The sequence below is a fragment of the Herpailurus yagouaroundi genome, unplaced genomic scaffold, assembly GCF_014898765.1.
Source record: "Herpailurus yagouaroundi ecotype Mexico unplaced genomic scaffold, PumYag 253, whole genome shotgun sequence".
NCBI classification, from domain to species: Eukaryota; Metazoa; Chordata; class Mammalia; order Carnivora; family Felidae; genus Herpailurus; species Herpailurus yagouaroundi.
In genome coordinates, this window is record NW_024412470.1 from 9,802,132 (window position 1) to 9,829,132 (window position 27,001).

Sequence of the window (27,001 nt, forward strand, 5' to 3'; positions counted from 1 at the left end):
AGGAAATAAAAGGAACACGAGTCCTAAACAGGAGCCATTGGGAGAAGGGAGGCTACGAAGGGGCTTCACAGAGAGCACTGATACAAGCAGGGATATAAGGAATATCATTTCCATCGCAATATACAGTCCATCCTGTGCAGAGAAATTCTTTGCTGGCTCTGCAACTGTGATAGGCCGGAAGTCGGCTGGCACCCGGGGTAGGTTGAGGCAGGCACCAGTAAGGTAGGCGCCCCTGGCGTCCACTTGTCCTCCGTGGACAGAGGAAGGATAAAAAGAGGAGGGCAGGAGTTGAGTGAGCAGAGCAAGAAGCAAGGAGGGAGAAGGAGAGGGGGCCATCGCTGGGAAATCAGGTCTGCGATGTTCTCTTTCCTGCCCAGTGGCTGGTGAATCGCCAGGGTCCCTAGATCCGTCCTGTCATCTCCACACGCCCCGTGTGCTGCTGTGGCTCAAACTGGGGAAGGCGCCGGCACGCAAACCAGTCTCCGGCAAAGGCCCCGTCTGGCGGAAGGCTGGGGCCGAGGCAGGCGGAAACCACTACAGAGCATCCGAGGGCAAGGGTCCCAAACGGGTCCTGAGTCAGTGGTACAGAAAACTCGTCTCTCTGATTCTTTCGTCTCTCCTAAATGTCCGTTCTTCTTTCGCTTCGCAAGCTTTCCAAGACCCTTCAGAAACCATTCCCCACCCATTCCTCACCCCCTCTCCTGCCACGTTCCACAAAGCCAGTCCACTGGCCCCCTGGCTTCCCCCTCAGCTCCTGCTGACACGCAGGGGAAGGCAGGGGAAGCCTCAAGAAGCCAGACCTTTCACGCTCTGGAACACTCAAAATTCCCACGCTCTGAGAGGTCGCACCCAGCGGAGGATCTGGTGAGCCGGCCAGGCTCGGCCACACCAGACTCCGGCCGTCGCTCCTTCAGTTTGTGGCTCTTACCTTCCTGGTTCTTCCTTCCCTTGTGTCTCTGGACCTACCTTCCATCCAATGGTTAATTAGAAAATACGGTAAAACAAACACAACCACCCCTCTCCAACTAAATACACGTTAGGAAAAGAACACAATTCTGCTTCGTTCAAAGACCCTGAAGATTCCCTGTCTCTTCTCTCTGGCCACTTCTTACAAGCCCACACACCGCGTACACACGTTCCCTCGCATGCCACCTGTGCATATACGTACACACACACGCAAACACACGCGCACACACACGCACGCGTTATCCGCACACACCCCATCCTATTTCTGCTGATACCCTGGTGCACCAAGGGAGACTAACATAAAGCTGCGTTTATTTCATTTGGACTTTCTAGCTAAGAGGGAATCCAGCTGCTTAAGAGAAGGGCTACACTTTCATTTATCAAAACTGTAAAGCTGAGTCAGGGCCGAAGCGCCCTGTGTTTTGGATCACCACGTCCTTACCAGCTAACCCTCAAAGAACACTGCAGGCTGGGTCTGTCGCTCGTTGTCCCGGATGAAGGCTGATTTCCCCAAACACGTGACACTAGCATGGCTCGGCTCTCGCTCTTTAGGCATCGTTAAATCTGTTCACAGACGCTAGAGTCTAACGGTCACAGAAGGAACTTGTCCTTCGTGCCCCCATCAGCATGCAGTACCGGGTGGTGATCTCTAGACAAGGCCGAGATGGTCCAAGACGAGACAACTGCACGTGGCACTTTTTACAGGTGTGCTCGAGGCACGCACCCACAGGGACGGGTCAAGGGTGACGTGGCTGTGGTCCCTGACCTAAGTGGCAGTGATTCTGAAGAGAGGAAATAAACAGTCTCAGCTACCGGCCTGTATTTGTTTGCAGTAAAAAGGGACCACAACTGCCCAGTGGAGGGGACAGGTTGAGAGGTAAGGCTTGGGGGGGGGGTGGCTCTGGGTCTCTGAGGCTTTCTCCGAGGTGAGGGTGCCTCAGCTGGCAGAGCCCCCTGAGGCAGGACGCAGAGGAGGGAAGGGCGAGCTGGGCTTGCAGGATGGGGGCAGGACTTCCACAGCGAAGAATCAGACCTAAGGCATCTGTGGCAGCAAAGAGACTGCCCTCCCCGAGGGCTTTTCACAGCCCCGGCCTGACTGATGTTAAACGCTCAATGTCCCTGGAAGCAACACCTAACACCCAGCTGGAGAAGATGTCCAGATTCAACTCATCCGGAAGCTTCCCCGATGTGACACATCCCAACACGGCGCTCACACCGAAAGCTCTACCCTGTCACTTACAGCCCAGAGCATTCAGCCTCTGTTCTCTCCACGAGGGCCTGGAGAAGGAATTCGTCCCATAAGGTCTGGGGCGGGTGGTCAGGCAACGGGTATTATCCTGGACACCCAGATGCACAGTACCCCAGAAGGTACCCGATGTATTCCCTTCACAGTGGGGCCTTGAGGTGGGGCAGGAGGGGGCTACCCGGGCATCACAGGCCAGGCCAGGGCAGGGGAGCCTGATGAAGCAGCTGGCGCCAGCGGTCCTTCAGCAGCCCGGTGGTCCTCGCGAGGGACCCTCTCCCAAAGCCACGGGTCCTGGAAGGCCCTGCCCCCCCTCCTCCAAAGTCACAAATAGGAGAGAGGGGCCGATTGACCTGTGGGAGTCCCAGTGCTCCCCTGTGTCACCTTCCAAAGCAAAATCCTAATCCTTTCCTGAAACGGCAGGCTCTCCGGGGGGGCACCCCCCGGCTGGAGCCAGTCTCCGGTCGCCAGGGTCCTCACCGCCCTCCGCCGCGCGGGCATCCTCGGCGGTGCGCCCAGCCCACAACCCCCCCGGGCCCGCCCCCCGCCCCTGCGCCCCGGGCCGCCCTACACGGCGATCTCATCGTCCAGGCTGTCGCCCAGCTCCTGCCTCTGCAGGACGTTCAGCAGGCGCGGCAGCTCCTCCTGGGACCACGAGTCGCGCTCCTCGCTCTCGTCCGTGTTGGACTCGTACTCCGAGGCGATGCCCGACTCGCGGAACCGGAGGAGCTCCAGGCCGCCCAGCAGCGGGCCCGCGGGCGGCGGCAGGAAGCGGAAGCACTCCAGCTTCACCAGGCGATCGCGCCTACCTAGGGGGCTGCCGGCGGGGTGCGCCAGCTCGGCCAGGCCCGCGCCCGGGGGCGGCGAGGGCAGGTCCTCCGGCTGCGGGGTGGTGGGGTCGCAGAGCACCGGCAGGCCTCCGGAGCGGAAGGTGATCTCCAGCAAGCTGTCCTGGGAGCCCACTGGAGGTGGGGGGCGGGGGGGGGGGGGGGAAGACACAGGCCCGGCCGCCGGGCCCGCGAGGCAGCCCGCCGGGCGGGGGGGGGGGCGGGCGGGAGGGGCACGGGGGATACCAGCCTGCGACCCTGAAGGAGGTACCCATCCAGAGGGCCAGACTTCTGGGGCGGTGAAGTGCAGTGGGTCCCAATCTAGACCTTGGTGCTGCTTTAACAAGGGCCCCAGCCCTGCCCAGACCCCCTGATCGTGATCTCCATGGGTTGGACCTGGGAATATTCATTCTTTAAGAAGTTATGGGATACTCTGGGGGAACCACTGGGCGAAGAGGAAAAGCATTGGTTTGGCAGTCACACCTGGCTTTGAATCTCAGTGTGACCCACACCTTGCTGGTCCTGTAACCTTGAGCCAGCTCCTTAACCTGTTTGAGTCTGTCTCATTCATAAAATGGGCGTAACAACATCTACTGCTACCAGGATTACAGGAGATCACGTGCCTGAAACTCTAGCATCGTTTCTGGCACAAAAGAGGACCAGGGCATCTACACTGGCCCTCAGTCTACACACATCTGGAGAAGGCTTACAGGCCACGGATAAACAAAAGGAAGGCCCGGAGATGTGTGCTGCCTTCTAGTACCTCCCAGTCCAGCCTGGAGGCGGCCGGGCTTCTCAGGCCGGGTGCCGGGCAACTCTGTCACTCACCAGCAACGCTATCTGGCCGGTTCTTTCCTGCCCTATCCACTAAGTAGACGACGGCTACCAGCCTGCTCTATGCTACAGAGGTGTGAAATGTATAGTGCAGGGTGCGTAAGCCCCGTACGGCGTGAGGTCCTCCCCAGAGCCCCCAGACAGCAGGACACGATAGGTGCTCAGCAGATTTCAACGGAAATACACTGAAACGGGCTGCCTTAGGACGGGTGTCCGAGCCCTTTTCGAGGAGGGGGAGCCTGGATGAATTCATGGCAGTGACTCCTGGGGACATTCAAGGTCAAGTCTGGATGCTGGACGAGAAGGGGCCCAGACCCTCGCTAGCCCTGCCATTTTGCAATTCCGCAAAGCGTGTGGACAGGACAGACAGAGCTGCCTTATGTTTCCTGCTGGAACGCCGGGGTGGGTCAGGGGTCTAATCAAACACCACCAAGAGCTTCAGAGAAAAGCCTGTGGGTTTTCCAGAGCCTCCGTGGAGGGCAGGGAGGCTGGGCGGGGCCCTCACTTACTCGCACTCTGTCCCGATAGCTTCAGCTCCAGCTCCTGCACCTGCTTGACCAGCAGGGAGATGTGCTGGAGCATGTCCTTGTTCTGCAGCAGGAGCTGGTGCACTCGGGCCTGGGCCTCCAGCCGCGCGGCGGCCTCGGCAGCCAGCTGGTCCTTCAGCAAGTGAACCTGCAGACGGGAGGGAGAGAAGAGGCGGAGAGGACAGGACAGAGAGGAGAGAGAGAGAGATGAATGCAAACGAGAGTCACCGGGGGAACGGCTGGGACCAGAGACACCTGCCATGTTCCATTCACGAGGAAGAAGCCCTTCCGGGGACACGTGGGCACCTGGGCTCGTCATTCGGAGCAGCAGCCCAAAGAAACTGGGTCACTGGCCCCGTGCGCCTCTTTGCATCTCCCGAGGGAGGGCTGTGGCTTGTCACTCAGATACCACTCAGGGCCCGGCACCAAGCACAAGAGGAAGGGAAATGCCGAGCCCCAGCCCCTGCGCCCCCATCAGGTTTGACAACTAACACGTGACCGCCACATGGACGGAGGTGCCTTTCGCTCATCGTGTCCTTTAAGAAAGGAAACAGAAACTGATACGCTGAGCCAGTAGCTAAGAACAGTGTCACAGCAAACCCCTCCTCGGGCTTTCCTCTCCCCTTCCTCGTGCCCACACATGCTGGGAAACCGGAAGGCCGACAGAGTCCCCTCATTAGTGAGGCGGTCGTGATAGTCTGTTCTTTCCCATCTGGGGGTACCGGCCTCTTTCCCTGACCATCCAGCCCCTTTTCATTTCTCACAGCACCTTGGACTGTGCCTTATACCTGGTAGGGGTCACACGCCTGCTGACTGATTCACAGTCGGGCCTCCTCCCACAAGCCCAGCAGGGTGGAGGTGAACAGTTTACAGAGCCGCCCACTATGGGGGAGAGAGGACCCTCATCCACTGTCCTCATACACGGTGGAGCAGCTGGTGAGGGCACATACAGTGTGCTCGGGGCCCCGGAGGGTCTGCTCTCGGTGTGTAACCGGGTATGGGGAGAAAACCCAAGGGAACAGGTGGAATGATCGTAACAGGAGCCCAGCTCGAGGAAACTGAGTCACAAGCCAACAACAATGTTCACCCATTTGATTCCTGTACCAAGTGGTGGATAAAGGGGCCTCCGCGGAGGGTTTCAGAAGGTCCCTGAAGAAACGGAGCTCGTGAATTTTGGCCCACACCAAGGCCGCTTGTGGGAAAGAGGGTTTTCCTGGACCAGGAAATACGACGTGGATAACGTGGAGACACTGAGGCAGGCTGACTGGGGCGAGTCAGGTGGGGGCAGGAGAGGGGTCGGAAGAGCCAGCCGACTCTTGCTCAGACAGTAACGGCTCGGGCTTTTTCCGAAGAGCAGTTTGCTCCAAAGGGTTGCACATTTTGTCGGAGAGCAAAGGACCGTATCGGCTCTGTGGTCCGTCCAACCGGACCCAGCGACCTGCCGAGCCCAGCGTCTGCCCCTTCCAGCCGCTGAGCTTGGAGACTCCCACTCTTGGATTCAGCAGCTGCTTCCTTCCGGGCAGATTTGAGGACCTGACCTTGCAGTCGGTTATGTGGGAGCCGCTAATGAGATTAGTCGCCACTTTCCATTAGTGGCTCCCGAGGCTGGGCCTGTCTTGCCCCAGGGGGCGGATGTGTAAGGAGCCTAAAGTAAATCTGTCCTCCATAAGGTGCTGCTGAGGACGGACGTGACAGTTTGGTTTAGAAATCAGCCTCATCTGCTGCCTCATGGAAACTAAGGAAGGATCTAGAGAGCAAGGAGAACAGGGAAAGAAGTGGCAATAATATTTGAAGCGGAGTATCAGGTGGTGGGGTGGCTGTTAAGCCCTTATTTTCTTTGGAAACTGAGACATGGAGGTATTTCCCCTGAGAGTCCCCCAAATCTTGCTGATTCTCAGAAACAGAACAACTGCTGTGGGAAGGCTCCAGAAGTGCCTCCTGAGAAAGGGCCAAGCTTAACCTCCCATCTGTGAGTAAGGTAACGTACTCCAATCAAGAGTATCGTTGAAAGGCATCTACGGTGCAGGTGGGTTAATTATCCCATTTTCTATTTCCTTTGGACTGAAACAAACATGAGGCAGAAAGGTGGGATAAAGTTTTCAATGCATATGAACAGAAAAAGCAGAGAAGTCTAGATGCTGCTAATCGGCATCTACAGCGGGCTCCCTGCACACACACCAGGGACTCGAGGACTCGCATCCCAGGACAACGGGCCACTTGGGAGCACTGGACCGGGAGCTGGAATGCTCCAGTCTGGCGGTTACACCCTATGCAATTGTAGCGAATTCGCTTCCACCTGGACCTCACTTCCTCCAACTCTCACCCGAGGGGGCCCCCAGAGGCTCAGGCAATCCAGGATCCCACATCCTGGTGAACATGGCAGTCAGCGCTGGGGGCCATGTGTCAAAGGCTCACTGAAGAGAATCCCTAGATTCCCATTCTGACATCATAGAATGAGGACTGGGGACAAAAGAGGAGTCCCCTCCTGCAGAAGTGAGGTGGGGGGGGGGGGGGGAATGTTGGAAGCTTCTTTTTGCAGGTAATCCAGTTCCCCTGGTGGAGTGCCATCAATACATAAAAGGCCCTTGAATCTAATGCTTCCCTCAGGCAGTAAGCGCCAGGAGAAAACGCTCCTGAGTCTGAGTGCTCCTCGAACAGATTAAGTAAGAATTTTAGCTTTGCAAATGCAGAGTCAGAACATTTCCAGTGTTTTCAAACCCCAGGAATGCAAAAGCACACACCGCTCCCTAAAGCCAGTGCCAACGGGCCCTTCTGCAGCCATCAGAAGTGACATCAGGCAGAAGGATCACTTTGTCCGTGGCAGTCCGTGCCATGGCAGAGCCCAAACCAGGCCAGGCTGCGACGAAACAGCCTGGACTCCTTTTAAATCTGAGGCCACTTAATAGTCCCTGTGTTTTGCACATACAGGTCTGGCCTCGAGGCACTGAAACGGGGCAGCACGATTTTCAGCCTGGGCTCTGGGCAGTCTGCTCTAGCTGTGTGTGCTCGCTTCCTCCACCGTGAACGTGAACGGGGAGCAGACACCGCCCCCTCCCGCCTCCCAGATGGGACAGTTCTTTGTATTCGGCATGCTTTTCTTTCTGAGAATTCAGCACCTTTCGCAAAAGCAGGCCGTATTAATTTCTGAAAAGGTATGGGTTAGCCTCTCCTTTCCAGAACCACAGGGTCTTTGGCAAACGACTATCCCACTTCACAGACGAAGTCCGTGGGAAGGTCACGGCTGGGGTGCGGTGTCCCGCTCCGCGTTCCCGCCACGGCGCCCCACGTGGGAGTTGAACCCTGCACCCTCCAGTTCGGACACCCTCCCTCAGCCCACCCAGCGACACCAGACCACTGCCCACTCGCTCTCCAGCCTACTTGCCTGGACTCCAGCTCCTCCGTGAGAAGTGGGGGCAGGGCCAGGCTGAAGTTAGGGAGCAGGCACATGGAAATGGCGTGGAAAGAACCACAGCAATTTGCCCTCCCCCCCGCCCCCCACCGGACGCACCAGCGGAGGCAGGTGACGCTGTCTCAGCATGCATAAGGCAGGGACTGGGCAGTGCACCCAGGGTGCTGGGGACTGGCAGAAGCCACGCCGACAAAAGCTCAGTCTAGGGCCTGGAGGTGGGGTGTGGAGGGTTTTCTGTGCGGCTCCTGCATGGACAGCGTACGCGATTGCGAAGCAGAAGTAACCAATCACGGGTTTCAGAATAAGCACCAGGGGCAGCGGGTAGAGGAGAAATCTTTAAATAGCGACAGTGCACTCACAAGCTAGGCCAGGAGCTGGCAAAGTGTGGAGGACTCCGGCCTACTTAACTACTGCCAGTCAGCCGAGGTGCCCAGGCCGATTCTGGAGCTCTAGGGGCCCAGCTCATGGCCATGCAGGTGCCAGCGATGTCCCAGCTCTGGTTTGGGGCTTGGCTATGCCCTCATTCACACCCTTGAACTTCTGGCCCAGCTGAAAGAAGAGGAAGCTAGTGCAGCCAGGCAAGCCTCATGCTGGGTGGGGAAAGCGGTCAGAGGGGCTTATTCACACACTGAGGTCTAAGCTAGAAACGCTTAAGAGCTGGTTGAACAACTCCTTTGCCCCTGTACCTCTAAGGCCGGGGCAGGCTCCCCTAGAGAGGCTCTGAACCAATTAGAGAGAGGCTGGGAGAGATCTTAAGGTCTTAGAACAAATCAGAACACTGTTAAGGAGATCCAAGCCCGGTCCCAGGACAACAGCAGAACGGAGTAGCCTGTGAAGAGTACATGGGGAAGGGGCATGCATACAGGATGCCACAAGGGACCCCAAGAGTGAACCTGTTTGCAAGGAACTCTGCCTGGACCCTTAGCTCAACCCAGAAGTCACATAGGAGGACTTGGATGCTTCCAGAGAGAAAGAAACTGTGTTCCTACCTGAAGTGCTGAGGTCATGGTATTCTTGCCCCCTGGAATTTTGGGGATTGTGGCAGGTTTTTGGTTTTTTTTTTTTAATGTTTATTTATTTGGAGAGAGAGAAAGAGAGTGAGAGCAGGGTAGAGGCAGAGAGGGAGAGGGAGAATCCTAAGCAGGCTCCATGCTGTCAGCACAGAGCCTGAGGCAGGGTTTGAACTCACGAACCGTTAAGATCACAACCTGAGCTGAAATCGAGAGTCAGACGCTTAACCGGCTGAACCACCCAGACGCCCCCCCCCTTTTTTTTTTTTTTAACGTTGGTCTGCCCTATTTTAAACGCATGAAAGAGGTCAAGAAGGCCTACTGATCCACTTCTATCTCCTATACAATAGTTTTCACCCAAAGACATGGAAACATACAAAGCCCATTCTTTCTAGAATGGGAGAAAGAGGAACGTGCAGAAGAACTTGTAACAGAAGGAGGGTTTAGGGCCCAGTCGGCTGGAGGACACAGGATCTGAAAGCCTCGGCTGCGACACCCCACCTCTTCTGCGTTCCCAGGCAGCAGAGGGGGAGAGACGTATGTTCAAGAAGCTATCTCTGACCTCAAGTTCCCCGTCCGGCTGAAGACGCCGCAAGTCTCCGGCCCTACCCGTCACCTCGCCAGGACCGATGCGCGATGCTGGCCAATCGGCCACGTCACTGCGGGAACCAAGGGTCAGGCAGGACACCGCCAGCCACAATCCACAGACTGTGAGTCAGAGCCCGTGGGAGTGGCAATGAAGTAAACCCAAACACCACACTCTTCCCTTCCCTGAGATCCACTGTCTTCTAGGAGAGAGACCATTAAAACAGGGCAGTGCTGCCCCGCTGAGGCAGGTGCCTGATTCCCTACCGGAAAACCACTTTTAGGGTTTCATGCTGCTTGTGGCAAAGCCACGATCAGTTACAGGTCTTGTGGCTTTGCAGACTGAATGCTTCCCCAGACCGACACAACAATCTTCTTGTTGTGTAGATTGTACGTTTGTGTCTAGTTTCCCCTTAGCGTTTAGCAGTGACTTCAAATTCAAATGACTCGCTGGTAATATCTATCATGAATATGCATCAAGCCCTTTCTTAGATAAATAATAATTACTCGGCAATTGATACGCTGCAAGAGAAAAGTATTATGGGTTGGAGAATGGATTTGTATTCAAGGGGAAACTTCCGGAAATGATGTGAGTCGTGGAATGGCCCTGTGCTGGAGCACTGAGGCTTTGTGATCCTGTCACAACGGGGAGGAGGGGACGCTAGGGACTGCCACACCGCCATTAAGGAGACGAGATGAATTCTGTTATTTGACAAAGAGTAATGATTCCCCGCCCCCCCCACCCCCAAGTATAAGAAGCCATTAATGACATTGCCTTCTTTTTCTTGCTGTTCTGGAAACACCTGCAAATGCTCCTACCATTAGCACACATCCTTTTGTTTCACCGTCAGAATTTTTTAAAGGCTCCAATCACCTAGGAGCCATGGCACACTGATTCTACTCTCTCCAACCTGGCTGCACAAGTCCTCCGAGAGGCTTACGTCTCAGGACCCGTCCTTGTGAGACTGTGTTAAGAGAACTAAGCCTTTTCAAGAACCAAGTCGTCGCAGATCCCGCTCTGGTTAGGCGGCCGGTGCTTTCTCAAGGTGTGCATATGGGAGAGCACAGCTGTGACTGGGCCACCCCTCCACCCCAAGGGTCGTGAGAAGGATAAGCAGGAGAAACAACAGGGATCAGGGAGTGCTCCCCAGAGAAGTCTGCTCCCTGCCGTTCTAGAACGCAGAAAGCCTCAGAGGTCAGCCTAGTCACACAGATCGAGAATGCCAGCGCGTGGAGCTGCCTGGCCAGATCGCACACCACTCCCCTGCTCGGGAGGCCCCGCCCTCCTCATTGCCCTTATCCACGACCCCCTCCCCACCCCACCCAAGAGCCTGACCCATCCCTCAGTCTCAGAATTCAGCCTATGAATGGTATGAGCCTATGAAGGTCAGACTCACAAGTCCCAAAGCAGATGTGGATTAGAATCCCCTCCAGATGTGGATTAGAATCCCCTCTGTGGAAAGCAAGCAGAAGGAATCCCTGCCGGAAGCAGCAAGGGAAACCAGCTTGGTCCTCTGCAAGGCCATGGCCTGACAAGCCTTTGGGGCCCAAACAGCACTTCGCTCCTGAGATCAAAGCCAATTCTCACGTAGCTCACATACAGCACCTAACATCCTGTAAGTTAGATCCCATTGGGACGAATTCCAAGGCCAGTACAAGATCAAATCCTGCCGGGAAGAAGCAGAGCACTGACGGAGGTGTGGGGATTTGAATGGACAAGGCAGTTAGGATGCCAGTCTCTGCAAGGGTGTTTGGTGCAAATTCGTCCTTGAAGCTCTTTTAAGACTGGTTGCACGAGGTCACAGCTGTCCTGACTCCAAAGGCGTCTCTTCCCACCCGAACACCAGGAAAATGAGGCAGGAAGGGGAGGGGGGGGCTCTGTGTGCACCTCCTTCCTTGGTGAGCTCAGGTCCTTATCCAACAACGTCCAGCCAAGCCAGCCAAGCCCAGCTCAGAGCGGGGGGTGGGGGGGGGGGAGGGGGGGTACGCGGGAAACCAGAACGTTCCCTCCTAGCCCAACCGCATCCCCCTCGCCCCCCTTCCCCAACAAGCAATGACCCAACAGCGTGAGCGATCCCTTACGGCTCCCTAGGCTGTACACCTGCCCCTCGCCCCCCGCCAGGGAAGGCGCGTCAAGCCCATGAGAGTGGAGCCTGAGGGGGAGGGAGGAGGCGGAGGAGGACCTGGGCCACAGCCACTTGCGTCTGCTGCTGCTGCTGCTGGAGGAGCTGCTGGAGGAGCTGCATCTGGTGGTGGGAGGACAGCGGTGTCCCGGGGCCCAGGCCTGGGGGCTGCGAGGGGCAGGAGGGGAGAAGCATCCTGGGCGAGGCTGCCAGCACGGGCTCCTGGGGGTGGGGAGAAGCCTGGAGAGAGAAGAGAGCACAGGGCAGTGACGGCTCTTACACAGACGGCCCGGGCACAGGTGGGGGGAGATGCGGCGTCCCCAGCAGCCGTGTGGACGGGGCCCCAGGAGGAGGTGGTGTGGCGGCCGGGGCCACCTGCCAGGACACCCTGCCTGGACCCTCAGTGACTGACCCCCTGCGATGGAGGCAGACGGTGGGCACCTGCCTCTCACACCATATCCAGCGATACCACACCCGGACTTTGGGGCACCCAGCTCTGGCCACCACCCCACTATGAGACCCGGAAGGGGGCAGTTCCACTTTCACTCCGATGGGTCCTCGGGGTTCCCTCCTCCAGGGCTGCCCCCGGGGCCCCGAGGCTTGAGGGAGGCTAGTCCAGCAGGGTGTGCCTCGCGGGGAGGGCCAGGCTGAACGGCGTCTTTGTGCCCTCCCTCCTGTCTCCCTCTGGGCAGGTGGGAACTGTCACGAAGATGGCTTATGGGATCCATAAATCAACTAACTGCAGGGAGAGCCATTTCGTTTCCGGGAAGTCTGCTGCTGGTCCCTCTGCAGACGTGCAGGAGAAAGGCACCCAGTGACAGACAGCTCTTGCCGCTTGCAGGGGACAAATGTCACCAAGAAAGCATCAGGTGATGACGTGGGACCATCCCACCCTCCAGACCAGACAGGTTTCTCCCTCCTCCTGATGAGCTGCCCCACAGCCTGCACTGGAAAAGGCCGACACACGGCAGGAAGGAGAGGCGGCCGTGACACGGGGAATCTAGGGGGAGCCCCCTCTCTTAGCATTGTCCTTCCGGGTTTTCTGCTGTGTCTTCGGGTTGGAATGTGCTCTCAAGTTATCACTTTCTCAGTCTGGATTCTTTTGTAAAAAAATTATTTTTTTAAGTTTGAGAGACAGAGCAGAGGAGGGGCAGAGAGAGAGGGAGAGAGAGAATCTCTCCCCCGATGTGGGGCTTGAACTCATGAACCACGAGATCATGACCTGAGCCGAAACCAAGAGTCAGACAGTCAACCGACTGAGCCACCCAGACACCCCTCTCCGTCTGGATTCTATCGGGATCCTCTCGGGAGCCCCGCCATCTCAGCTGTAGGATGTGAGGTTGGAGTTGATGATGCCTCAGGTGGTCTCGCAGTTTCCGGCCCCCAAAGGGCGCACTGCCAGCCTCTGTGGCATCAGCAGGAGGCAGCACCAAAGTGCACAGTCGCTGGCCGCAGGCAGAGGGAGCCTGGACGAACTCCGCTCCAGCAGCTAAGCCCCAAGGGATCAGTCCTGGTGCTCGAGGCTTAGCTCTGCACAGGTATCAGGCTGCCATGAGGAGCCACTGAGGGCAGGACTTCTGGGGAGAAGGGGACTCAGGACAGAGGGGACCCTGGAGGGTGGCGCACGTCAAGGGTAACTCTGTGGTGTCCTGACACACAGCAGGGTCGAGCGCCGGCCCACCGGGCCCATCTGCAGGAGCCGGGCCCCCGCAGAGGAGACGAAAGCTGCTCCGCTTGGTCGTATGCACCGCACGCGGAAGCTAACCCAGCGGGTACAGGAGGGGACTCTGACGGTGGCCGAGGCCGCAGCACATTGTGCTCCAGGAGGCAGCATGCGTGCAGACGGTGTGACGGGTCACGTCCTGCCTACCTTGGGGTCTGCGTGGGAACCTCCTTCCTTCCCTACGGCGTCAAGGTCGGTCACACCTCGGCTGAATTCCAGGACATCGTTCCCCTGGAGCGGGGTCTCTACTGCATCGATGTCCGTCTCCTCTGCGGTGGCCGTGGAGGCCCTCTCGGCTCCAGTGAGCTGGCGGCCTGTGGGGATGACAGAGAGGGAGGGAAGGGAAGGGCACCACCGAGGCCAGGGTCCTCCCTTCCCGGCACTTCACCTTCAGGACTGTCATGTCTAGAGAGGCCACTGGCTCCCTGACGTCTCCACCCACCCTTCACGCCCAATTCTCCCTCTTGGCTGAGAAAACAGCTGGTTTTCACTATCGATCGCTGACTGTGGCTGATGGGCGGAGGTCAGTACAGTAACTGATCTGTAAGCACCGGGAGGGGAAGCTGGGGTGGACGGAACGCCGTGCCTGTTAGCACATCGGGTAAGGCAAGGTCTAGAGGGTGGACCCACAGCTAACGATCTTCCTCAGGTCCTAACAGACAAGAGGGGGATCTGGTATTTGCCACTTTCCTGGGACCCAGAAGCTGAAAGGACAAGAAATGATATTTAAAAACAAAACAAAACAAAACAAAAAAAAACGAAACCTTCTAGCAAACTGGGAGACAGGAGATTGGGCTGTGTGGATTCCCACCTGCGCAAGGGTGAGAGGACTGGACCTGGAAGTGGAGAGAAGTGCCACTTTCTGAATTGCTTATTTAAACCACGTCTACTCGATGCAGTGAATTGTAACTAGAAGCCGCAGGACATATGCTGATTTCATTTGTTCAATGAGCATTCATTAAGCACCTGTGTGTGACAGAAATCTACCGGGCATAAGAATAAATAAGCCTAAGCTGTGTTTTCCAGGCTTCCCCAGCCTGACGGAGGAGACAGACACACAGCACGGATGCAGCAGGGGGCCGTGTCCCCTCTGATCCGGGGTGCCGGGCAACAGAGGACGGACAGCTAACTCAGGCAGGGGTTAGAGCAGCCTGTCCAGAGGGCACACCACCACCTGGAGAAGTGCCAGCTAAGGCAGGTGAGGAAGCAGGCACGGGATGGGGAGGCAGGGACAAAGATACAGGCGATATTCACTGCAAATGGCTCTGTAGGGAGGGACCCAACCAGGAAGACTGCGGATCTCATCTCGAAGGACCGGAAGCAGGTGAGTAATACCAAAGCATTTCGTTCTTTCGAGTTTCACCCTAGAGATGATGTGGAGGACGGATCTAGAAGGGACGAGATGAAAAGCAATACCCCGGGTGAGAAACAGGAGGGCTTATGCTAGCCGTAGCAGACAAGAGGGGAACAGATGTCAAAGATTTTCAGGGGGGGCAGAAATCACAGGATGTGGGGAAAAACTGGTGGCAGAGAGAGAGAGAGAGTGGGAGGTGGGAGGAAGGAGGGAAGGAGAGAGGAATATGCAAGGACGTTTTGAAATTTCTGATTTAGGTGATCCGGTAGGGGCTGGCGTCCTATAGGGAAAATTCAGGAGGAGCGGGGCTGTGGGTAAGAGGATGCACTGAGTTTTAAACCCGCCGGAATCACGAGGTCTGTGACAGCCAAGTGGAGATACCCCTCAGCTATTGGGTTCGTAAGTGGAGAGTTCAGGAGAACGGCCTGGCCTGGAAATAAACATCAGTTGAAACCAGTGAAGTCAGAAAAGGGCGCCAGGAACCAGGAGAAGCGCAAAGGACGTTGGAAAGCAAGTCGCAGATAAAGAAAGGTTGTGCGTGCGTGTATATGGGGTGGTGCCCCAGAAGCCAGGGAAGGCGAGTGCTCCGTTCCCCGTGATGAGCCCTGCACGGAGAGGCTGGTTCAGTTTGCTAGCTGGGGGCCCTTCAGTGACCTTGACCGGGGTCTCCGGAAAGGCCAGCAGGCAAGGCAACCAACTGGAGGTTGAAGGAGTAACAGCGAGGGTGGGGGACTAGGAAGAAGACACGAGAGTGCAGATAAGTCTGGCAAAGAGCTGAGCTCTGAAGGAAAGGAAAGAGATAAGGCTGGGGGGTGGGGCGGTGATGCAGGGGCAAGGCGGGGGGGAGCGATGCAGGGGCTAGGCTGGCAGGGGGAAGCGATACAGGGGCAAGGAAGACTGGATTTGGTTTTGTTATGGAGAAAGGCTTGATCTTGTCTGTGTGCAGTGGGGAGGAAGTCAACATAGCAAAAGACTTAGGTGACCCCCCCCCCCCCCCCCCGCCCCAGGAGGGGCAGAAGTGGTGGCTTGGGCTCAGGAAGAGGCAGGTGAAGGGTAATCCTGGACTGGGGGACACTGGCCGCAAGGCACAAGCTGGGGACAAGCAGCCTGGCGGAGCCGGGTGACCCCAGAAGTGTAACTCTGGAAGGCGGTTTCAGGGGCTAAATGGATAGGTGCTGCTGAATCAATGCAGAACTTTTCACATGTCAATTATACCGTAATAAAACGGTTTAAAAAAAGAACAAGGGGTTATCAGCTCGGGCGCAAAGTGCTGGAAATGCCCACTTTTTTTCTTTTTCTTTTTTTGGCCTCAAAACTGCAGTAGTAATAGCTTAAAATGAAATAGCACTTACTGGGGCACCTGGGTGGCTCAGTTGGTTAGGTGCCTGGCTCTTGGTTTCGGCTCAGGTCGTGATCTCACGGGAGATCGAGCCCTGTGCAGGGCTCCAAGCTACCACTGCAGAGCCTGCTTGGGATTTTCTCCCTTTCTCTGCCTCTCCCTCCCTCCCTCTCAAAATAAATGAACATTTAAAAAAAAAAAAAAAAAGCGCTTAGTACATTCCAGGTACGATTTAAGGGTTTTACCTGTATAAATCATTTGTCCTTACAACTGTCCTAAGAGGCAGGCAGTGACAGATAAACTGAGGCACCGAGCTGGTAAGGCTGCAGCTGGGGCTCAAAGCCTGCCAGTCTGGCTCCAGGCCTGGTGCTTAAAACCAGTGCCACCCTGCTTCCCAACTGGCCGGCTGCTTCCACCTGCAAAGCCCCCCACCCCGCTTCCCTGCATTTACATGCTCTCAGATGATCTCGTTTATCTGTCACGTGCTTGCACCACCTCCCCCGCCCCCCCAACTTTGAAAGCGAGCTCCTCGCCATCAGGGACCCTTGTTTTTGTTCACAGCCTACCCAGAATCAAGCCTGGCACATCAGGGGAACTAGATAAACATCTGTTGAAGGAAGGAGGAAACTAAAACCAAGGAGAGACAAAGGATCGGGCAGTGGTTGCCAGGGACGGAGGGGTGGGTGAGGTGAGAGAGCAGAAGGGTGAGGTGAGCAGCGTGCTCGGGGGTCCTGATGGAGCAGGAGGCCCAGGAGATGCAGGTGTAACAGGTACCCCAGCCCGTGGCTCGCTGTCTAGATGACGAGTGTTCTTTTTAAGAAGCTCTATTCCTCCTAAGGGTTCCAAGCCCTTCCCCACACTGGATTGCTGCCGTGGGAGGATGACGCCTCCGAGGGAACGGGAGCTCTCCCAGGAAACCCTCTGCAGGAGTCAAAGAAACCGCACCAGGCAGAGGCGGGCAAGCGGAGCAGGAGCAGCGGCCCCACCTGGCTCTGAGCCCCGGGGACCCGGCCTACGGCAGCTAGCAGTGCCAAAAGATACACAAGATACATCTCCCCGAGGGTCGGGAACAGTGGGGAGAATGAGGGTGGCAAGGAAGGCAGGCAGGGAGGGCGTGGGAGAGGCGAGGTGGCTCCAGTGGAAAGATAAGCTGTGCGTTAAATGACAAGTCCCTCACACGGGAGACTCCTATCGACAAAACAAAAATACACACCAACAGCTACCGATCAAGAGTTCTAGTCCGGTGCTGCAAGGTGCTCCGTTAACGGAGACAAATCCTAACGCGGTAGATAAATGCTTCCGGGGGAAGCACTTATGGAAAGAAGAAACGTGAATCCTAGTGGTTTGTAGGCCGTAAGCAAGCAAGCAAGCACGCGGGGGCCGTAAAAAGGAAGTGAGTATGGGGCTGGGCGGTAAGCAGCTTTCCTTGCGGAAGAAATGTTTCCCATTCCAGATCTGTGCCATCCCACACGCCAATATTACTCAAAGGAGGCTCAGCTGCGTGCTGCAAACACTGTGATCAGAGGGAGCCCTGGTTAATCCTTTAACTCAGACCTATGGGACTGGAGAGATCCCCTGGCTACTTCCCACACTGCAGAGACGGGCTGGGTCATGTATTTCAGAGTCTGAGCTGCAAACCAGCTAATAAGTAATATGCACTTAGAGTGCAGCACAGTTTACCCTTGAACTACGTGGGGATTAGGGGCTCAGACCACCCCATGCAGTCAAAGATCCATCCTTGTGTAACTCTGGCCTCCCCAAACACTTAATGGCCTACTGTTAATAGCCTTATCAGTAAGTCAATTAATACGCGTTTTGTATGATACAGGTAATACACTGTATCCTTTTTTTAAAGTTCATTTACTTATTTTGAGAAAGAGAGAGCACGTGCATGTGCACTCCGTGTTTCCCCCTCTCTCTACCCTTCCCCTGCTCATGCCCTGTGTCTGTCTCTCAATAATAAATAAACGTTAAAAAATTTCTTTTAAAAGAAAAACTCGTGGCGCCTGGGTGGCGCAGTCGGTTAAGCGTCCGACTTCAGCTCAGGTCACGATCTCGCGGTCCGTGAGTTCGAGCCCCGCGTCGGGCTCTGGGCTGATGGCTCGGAGCCTGGAGCCTGTTTCGGATTCTGTGTCTCCCCCTCTCTCTCTGCCCCTCCCCCGTTCATGCTCTGTCTCTCTCCCAAAAACAAATAAACGTTGAAAAAAAAAATTTTTTTTTTTAAATAAAAGAAAAACTCAACAAAGTATCTTGGACAGACTTTGTATCATTTCATAGAGAGCAGACTCATTCTTTCTAAAGTTTTTTTGTTTTTTTTTTTAACGTATGTTTATTTTTGAGAGAGAGAGAGAGACAGAGTGCGACTCGGGGAGGGGTGGGGACGGAGACACAGAATCCGAAGCAGGCTCCAGGCTCTGAGCTGTCAGCACAGAGCCCGATGTGGGGCTCCAACTCATCAGCCGTGAGATCATGACCTGAGCTGAAGTCAGACGCTTAACCGACTGAGCCACCCAGGCGGACTCAAATAAACAAATAAACGTTGAAAAAAAAAATTTTTTTTTTTAAATAAAAGAAAAACTCAACAAAGTATCTTGGACAGACTTTGTATCATTTCATAGAGAGCAGACTCATTCTTTTTAATGGCTGTGCAATATTCTGCTATTTGGATCATAATTTATTTGAAAAACCCCCGCATGCTGTTTCCAGTTCTTTGCTTATGTAGCTTTACATACGCATGTATGGGTTTACCCTTACGATAAATTCGGAGAGGGGAAGCTGGGGGTCAAAGGCATGTGGATTTTTAAACTTGATTTCTATATTTTTTTCTGTAGGGCTCCTATTTCCACGGTGCCCTGTGTTAGCGTGTGTTTCTGGGTCTATGTCTGAACTTTCCATCCTGACCCCCCGTCAGGGAAGCAGTCCTACATCAGCAGTTTTACTATTAGAGCTTTATGCTTTCATGTCTGCAAAGCCACTCACCTGTCATTACTCATCTTTTCCAGAAATTTTTCTCTTCTTGCCTTTCCGATCTTTCCGTATTTAGGTTAGAATAATAATAGCGAACGCGGATCTGGTGTTTACTACGGGCCAAACACCAGACTAGGCATTTTTCACGTATCTGCTCACCTAATTGTCACAACAACTGTATGACTTATTGCTCTGCCGTTCTTTCTAGTTTCTTCCAAAGCGGAAACAAAGGCCCGGAGAGGTTATGAACTTGCCCCCAAATCACACAGCCAGGGACAGGTGCAGCCGGAATGAAATTCAAGGGTCTGCTCTCAGGCACTTTGCAGCGTCCTGAACTGGGTGCTTAGCTAACTTGATTTTCATGGTTGGTTATCGGCCTACAAAAATAAGTACTTGAACCTTTGGATGCTCCTCTGAACCCTGCCTTATCTGGATCCTGCAAGTTCTGAAGACGACAGCTTTCCAATGTGCCCCTTTTGCCATCAGAAATCTGCACTGTGCTGTTAAACTGAGAGATTCACAGGAGAATTGGCTTTTTTTTTTTTTTAATAAAAAGGATGGTTCAGGTTTCCCATCCAAGAACCTTCCACTTGTTTACAACTTTCTTCATGTAAAATGTAGACATTTTATTACAATCATTCACAGGTATTTTATCTTTTTAAATTGTTATGCTAATGAATTTTTTTCTTCTGCTAAGACTTCCAAGTGGTCGTTGCTGGAAAACACAACCCTGAGTTACTGGTCGTACTACCAGACCTCACCTCCTTAAAGGAATTCTCCTGTTTCTAACAATGACTAGTTTCTTTTCTTGGGTTTTCCACATTAGAAGTTGATATAAACAATACTGACTTTCCGTCTGCTCTTTCCTGATACTCATACTTTCCCCACATTTACTGTGAGATGATCAACATGATGGAAGGCAACTCTGCCTTCTTCCTGACTCTCGGTGACACTTCAAAGTGAGAGATATTGGAATAATGTCCACGTGGAACGTCTACAGAACTACAGAATTTAGAAACAGGAAGAAAGTGGGGCGCCTGAGTGGCTCAGTCAATTAAGCGTCTGACTTGGGCTCAGGGCATGATCTCACAGTTCATGGGTTCGAGCCCCGTGTCGGGCTCTGTGCTGACAGCTGGGAGCCTGGAGCCTGCTTCGGATTCTGTGTCTCCCTCTCTCTCTCTCTCTCTCTGCCCTTCCCCCGCTCACACTCTGTCTCTCCCAAAAATCGATAAACATTAAAAACAATTTTTTAAAAGCCATGAAGGTAATTATAACTTTATCTTCTTTCTAATTTGTTTTATGAAGGTGCGTTTGTACTGAAATTCTCTTTGGGGTTGGATTTGGTAGCATAAAGCAGCTTAAATGCTTCTGTGTTCGATAAACATCTTTAATTGTCTATCATAAAAGCCACACACGTTCCTTAAAGAAAATGTAGACTCCAGAGAGAAAGAGAAAAAAAAATAAATGTGCTTTTTAAGTGGGTTGACGGTCTGGGGCTTGGTGAAGGAATGCACTGTCCCATGCTGGTGGCCACCCCCTCCCACTGCAGCGACCCGCCCAGGCGCCTACCTGGCTCCCCCGAGCTGCTGCTGTCCCTCTCGCCCTCACCGTCCTCCTGGCCGTCTGCGTTCTGGTGCGTGTGCTGCAGGCTTAGCTTGTGGCAGACCTCGAAGGCTTGCCCGACCGTCCGCACGATGCGCATGGCTTGGCTCTGGGAAGGAGAAAGGAAAGGAGCAGGTGAAGGGCGTGGGGACCCTCTGCAAAGGACACAGGACGGGAGAGGATGCACCGGGGGCCACGCGGACAGACACCCATGAAGGCGGCAAAGGAAGAGACGGAAAAACCTAAGGTTGCTCTGATGCGCCCATGCTCACAAAGAAGGGTGTGGAGATGTTTTCCTTCCTGAAGTGGCCCAGGAAGTAGAAACTCACCAGTTCTAGAACAATCAGTCAACTGGAAGGACAGACGGTACTGAGCCCAAGGCCCCCTTCCACGTTTAACAAAAGCGGTCCAGACGCTCCAGCATCCTTCGCCAACCACAACTGAACGTTTGGTGGGTTCGCCACATGAAGAGAAACTCGGTTTCTCCAGGTCTCCCTGCTGCTCCTGCAGACCAGGGACTGGGAAGCCACCGTCTAAGCAGCAGAGCCACGAGCCCGGAGTCCAAGTTCCCCTGGGATGCCAGTGGCCGCAAGCCTAACCCAGGTGAGCCTTCCCAGTCTTGCCGTAAAGACATAGCCCACTTGGGTGTGTTTTTGGCCACTCCTCTTTCTTTCCTTCCCTCCTTCCTTCTCCCCTCCCTCCCTTCCTTCCTTTCTTGGGGCAGGGGTGGGGGTGCTGAGGAGCTATTTAACCATATCTTTTAATAGCCCAAGAACAGAACTTGACCCTAGCTCTCGGTATTCCACTGCTTAACTTGGAGAGGAGGACACAGGACAAGGAAGCCTGTTCCCCCTACAGTCCTAAGCGACCCACACAGGCTCTGAGGACGAACCACAGGCAATATTCTCAGGGTCTGGCCTCCAAAGAGGATAGCTGACCGACTGCAGAATCAGTCAGCTTTCATGTTCTTCCGGAGACCGAGTCCGGTATAAGCTAGGTAGAGTTTAAGCACACAGCCTGGGTGAGCTCAGCTCACTGCTCCTTGCCCCCAGTGCTCCCCGAACATCCCACCGCAGACAGTTTATCTAACTGTGGCTGTCACCCTATGCTTGCATCCGAGATTAATCACATTTTGGATGGCCTGACTCCAGGACAGCTGTGTCCACCTAGTGAGTCCCACATTCACTAAGTGCCTGTTGCTATAAAAGTTCTCCTAGGTTCTCCTAGGAAGGACAGGTTACAAACTCCACCATCCCTGTAAGCCGCAGACACTTTCCTTAACTAGCTTTTCAGATGACGTTAAAAGTTGAGGGGCGCCTGGGTGGCTCGGTTGAGCATCTGACTTCAGTTCAGGTCTCGCTCTCACGGTTCGTGAGTCGGAGCCCCACACCGGGCTCACTGCCGTCAGTGCCGACCCCCCTTTGGGTCCTCTGTCCCCCTCTCTCTGTACCTTCCCCAGTTGCACTCTCTCTCTCTCAAAAATAAGTAAACATTAAAAAACGAAAGACGATGTTAAAAGTTGAAAGGTCTTCAAACAAGTGCCCCCAAGTCCACAGGAGAAGACAAGGGACGGGGATAGGATTTCTAATCTTCTCTTCGAAAGGAAGCGCTCAGACTTAAATCCGGTAGGAAATGACTTCTCAGAGGCCCCACATTTCTCAGACATCGCAAGCTGGGCACTGGATCACATACTCAGGACTGACATCGGAAGAACCCAGACTATGGTTTTCATCTCTGTCACCTTCCTCAAGGACGAACGTGTGGAACACGCCTACCAGTTTCAACCAACCATCGAGAAGCGACAACGGGAGTCGTCAGCGTTGAGTCAGCGATGTCCACAGCCTCTCCTCCACCACGCAGAGGGGTAAGCGTATGACGAACACCTCCCCCAGGGCTTGGCATACGCTAAGCTCTCGAACACAGGTTTTTGTGCCGAAAGGCAACGAGGACAGAAAATAAATAGGAAAGGCCGGGCTTGTTTTTATCGACAACAGAAACCTACAGATATTAAGGGGACTGCCTCTTACGTACGGATGTAAGCATCAAAGAGGCGAAACCACCCCCTCCCCCACCCAACTCATGACAGAGGAGAACCCATGGGCCAAACTGTCTCTGGTGGGAGCCACCATGATGGTTTCCACCACGAGGAAATTGCTGGATTCCAGGTCTAGATGTGTACATTCACCACTAAATGGTTTCCTTTCAGTGTTCGCTTTACTTCGCTCTGATGTAGGTTGTACTTTCATTCACACTAAAAGGATACTGTGGTAGCATGTTCCATGGAGAGCGCTCTGAACTTGAACGTGGAATCAAGCTACGCTGCTACCTGCTTTACGGCAGGAGAGAACTGGCCTCCCCACTCCCCACTGTAGCAGTGGGAGGAGGCTGGATGGCCTCAAATTCTCAGAAATGGCTTTGTAAGTTCAGGGGCCCCCTGACCTTTTAGGCTTGCCTCCCTTCACCAGTGAAAAGTCTACTTCGAGTAGATTCCTATGTTAGGACCTCGTTGGGGGAAATTACCTGAGACTGCACCTGGTGGGGCCGTCCCTCCCCTCACTGGGGCTGTCTGCTCTCTGCACAGCCATGCTGGCTCCCGCCTGCTGGGCCTGCCCCACTCGGGGACTGGGACCTGAGCAAGAAAACCCCTTCTGCCTGCCACCTTGGAGTGCAGGATCCACACGTGCTAAGACTTAATAGTTAAGAAGCCACGTCTAAGCCCACAAGGGAGAACTCTCCCTGAAGGCAGCTTTCAAAAGAACCCTTTTCATAGGTCCCCATGGATCACGAGGAGCTGCTCATGTCTCATGACCACACACAGGTCTTCGGAAATCAAAGCAGAGTTTTAAAGATGTGAAGGCAGCCAGGTACGAAGCACAACAAACAGGTGGCATGTTGGGAACACAGCCTTGTCCAGCTCCGGGATCTGGCCATCCTGTGGAATTTACCAGATTTTTTAAAACATCACCTACTGGATTATTTCAGTACAAACCCAGTTTAGTTCCACAAGAGCCCCTGAAAGTACTTGGGCGCAGGGATCAAATCTTCCTGTCCAGAAGCCATTTTCCATCAGCAGCCCCGACGCATTTGTTGGCTTTGAGTCGTCAAGGTGAGGCAGGATACGGTGGCTTTGATGTTTTCTAACCTCAGAGGGGCTCTCAGCCGCAGACAGGGAGCGTGGCAGCTCAGGGGAGTGCCGATTACAGGCAATTTTGTACAACGGGCCTGGAAAGGGGGCAGTCTGAGAACTTTATACCACTTACCCTCACGACGCACGGGAATGCTGGTTTTAACCACCTACTTATTCATGCCGACAAAGCCGCCTTCCTGCCCACCCCCCAGGCCGTCCCTCAATGCAGCACAGATGTCAAGATGTAACCAACGGCCGTCCTAGAGCGTGCCTGCTGTGGGTGCTAAGTACACGCCGGGCGGGTGTTGGTACCTGCTATGTGGCAGCAGCGATCGTGAATTAACACCATGCTCCCAGCCAGAGTGGGAGGCCCGCCCTGGTAGCTTCAGGAAGACAGAAATCAAAAGGTTGATCCCTGTACTTCACTGATCCAGGGGAAAAGTCCAGTCAGTCATGGTTTTATCTGCTGTTCTCATTTTAAGCGACCTTGTCGTTGGCTGGCCCCGTGAACGTTGGGAATCTTCCGAGCGTAACGCACGTGGGAAGCATGGGAAGTATTTGTCTCATTCTGCAGCTGACTTCATAAATCACCGTGGGCGCCGTTCCGAATTCCATTGTCCTGGAAAAAGCTGTATTTCACGATTCCAGGAGACGGAGAGAGGCGTCTTCAGATAAGTAAGGAAAGTGAGGAGAGAATACAAAGTGAAGACGGGGGGTGGCAGTGGCGACAGTAAGAAGAGAAAGAGAAGTGGGGCACGCTTCCTACAAGGAAGGCTCCTTATTCATCTACCCGCTCTGTCTTCTCATCTACTGTCCCTCAGCCCCAACGGGAGCTCTGTCTGCCACGTGCTTCTGAATTCCAGGGGACTGAAGCCCAATAAGTCAGCTCCAGGACAGCTCCTGGGTTTCTAATTCTTCTCATCTACCACAGCAATAACGTACGGCGCCCTTCCCTTGACCTGAACCACCACAGAGTCTCAACAAAAAAACAGAACCGAAGGTCATGTTTCTTTAATGTGCTTTTGTGTGTGTGTGTTTGAACCGCAGTAAAAGATTTAAGCTTCTATCTTATCAAATGACTGCAATGTATGGAATTCGCAATGCTGAAGCAAGGAAATATATTTGGACTCCTATACAGAGACAGATCCAGAGGTTACTAAGGCTCTGAGATGGGTTAGGTTACCGTCCAACACGTTATGTAATAGCCTTGATCCTCGAGTCTGATTGAGGCAATGCCTTGGACACGAGAATATTGCTCGCTATGGGGAAAGTTTAGCTTCAAAGTGGGTAGGACTTTCAACATTGACAGGAGATAGGGGATCTTAAAATTTCTAGTAGACTGCTGGCTTCTTCCTTGTACTCTGCTATGAACTTCTTCCATGAACCACAGTACCACGGAGAAAAGAAGGCCAGGTTATAACTTTAGTACTGCCAATAACCACCTGGGTGACCACGAGCAAGTAAATTCACCTTTCCAGGCCCCGATTTCCTCATCCATCAACAGAGAGGTTTGGACCAGATGAGTGCGGAGATCTGTGATTTCTTTATTTTGACTTCCCAACCCCATCTGACCCCAACCCTTAAGATACAAAGCTAGGCTCTTTCTCTAAGGTTAGGACCTGTCTCTCCTTCATATCCTAAACCTGGCCAGGCAAGCGGCTTATTCTTTCACATGGGACCGTCGTCATCATCATTCAAAATCCATTTCAAGCATTCGAGGACGGTGCAATTTCTCAGCTGTGGCCCCTAATCTGATGGGGACAGCATTACAGGAGGAAGTAATTTCTCCTAACCAAACCAATTGAGCTGTGATTCCAGGCAAATGATTTCAAGGAGCTGCCCCGTGAAGACAGCGGGGAGATTCCTGCAGCTCTCGTTAATCACCAACACTTCACACACTCTTGCACTAATAAGTCCAGTCACACTTAATCAGGGCCGACAGCCTCATTCTCCCGGGGCCGGGAAAAAAATGACAGCAGGGCAATGTCCTCCCCACAGGAGAGGTCGAGAGACCGCGCAAGAGGCAAGAGGTCTTGCAAATGAATACTATCATTATACCCCCCAGGTTGGGCGGACGGGGCGGTGGGGGGTGGGGGGGTGGCGCAGAATGCTGTAGTTTTGGGAAACGTCTCCCCTGGATGCTCTGGGTGAGGAAAAGACCCTCTCTCCGCCTTCCTTTCTAACAGTAGTCTGAATGATGCTGGGATGGTCACCCCATCCACAGACACATTCTAACAATCCTGGCAATCCTTCCCAGTCACACAGAACTTGTTCCTGAAGATCATATCGCTTCACACGCGACAACCTGCATTCCTGAGATGCCTTTCAGCTGGCTTGATGGCTGGAGAAGCTCAGGTCCAAAGGCTCATGTTCCTTTTGTGAGTTTCATGTAACAGAGTTCAGCGGCCAAAGCTCTGGGAGGCAGGAAGCCCAGTTGTAGTCTCAGTGGCACTGCTGAGCTGTGGCACCCATGGCAACCTACTTCCCCGGACCCTTTCCTTCCTCAGTTATGCAAATGGAGTCAGTACTGACCAAAGACAGTGAGGGAAGAAGGGAAAATCTAGGTCAGAGTGACTCGGGTCATTCAGAGCGAAGGAGCTCTTCGTTCCCAAGTGACAAGCGCTGTAGGTTCTCATCACAAATAGGTCCTGGGGAACAAGGCTACTCCCTATCACGTGACTTCCTGATGGAAAATAGGATGTGGGCTCCAGGGCCAGACTCTTTGGGTTCAGTTCTACTTACTGTGACTTATGTCTCTTAAGCTTCTGTTTTCCCAGAAAAAGTACCCATCTTTACACACCTGCCATAGGAATGAAAGGAGAACTCACACAAAGAGTCACAGGCGCAGGGGCCCCTGGGCAGCTCTGTCGGTGGGGCATCCAACTTCGACTCAGGTCGTGATCTCGCGGTTCACACGTTCAAGCCCCACATTGGGCTCTGTGCTGACAGCTCAGAAACTGGGGCCTGCTTCGGATTCTGTGTCTTTCTCTCTCTCTCTCTTCCCCTCCCCATGCTCATGCTCTCTCTCTCTCTCTCTCTCAGAAATGAATAAACATTAAAAAAAAAAAAAAGAGTCACAGGCACATAGCAGGTAACCAAACTAGATGACTTCCCATGAGGCTTGACTTCGTAGAAAGCTAGAACCTGGGTAACCCAAGACCTAGATGACTAGCAGCTGGTGGTATGTTACCTTCCTGCAATCTTTTGCTACCTAGCTCGCGAGGAAAGCCCAAGAGGGGAACCACGCTGGCTGCATGCGTGAGCGACCCGTGTGAAGAGCCACAGATACAGAACTGTGGCCGTGCCGGTGGGGAGGCACAGGGGCCTCCACCAGGAAAGCGGAGACACCAGACCCATATTCTCAA

At 54.0% G+C, this 27,001-nt stretch overlaps 1 protein-coding gene across 4 annotated transcripts in view; it reads right to left on the bottom strand.

Moving 5' to 3' along the window:
- The window catches only part of CUNH1orf226 (chromosome unknown C1orf226 homolog), a 252,274-nt gene that overhangs the window by 12,650 nt on the left and 212,623 nt on the right, over positions 1-27,001 (bottom strand). For all 4 annotated transcript variants that reach the window (XM_040461049.1, XM_040461048.1, XM_040461050.1 and 1 more), the window contains 5 exons: positions 20,477-20,618; positions 13,395-13,561; positions 11,585-11,764; positions 4,380-4,545; positions 3,019-3,171 (listed from right to left, as the gene is read on the bottom strand). In XM_040461049.1, coding sequence (XP_040316983.1) covers positions 3,019-3,171; positions 4,380-4,545; positions 11,585-11,764; positions 13,395-13,561; positions 20,477-20,618 — 808 coding nt within the window. The remainder of the gene's footprint in view (positions 1-3,018; positions 3,172-4,379; positions 4,546-11,584; positions 11,765-13,394; positions 13,562-20,476; positions 20,619-27,001) is intronic.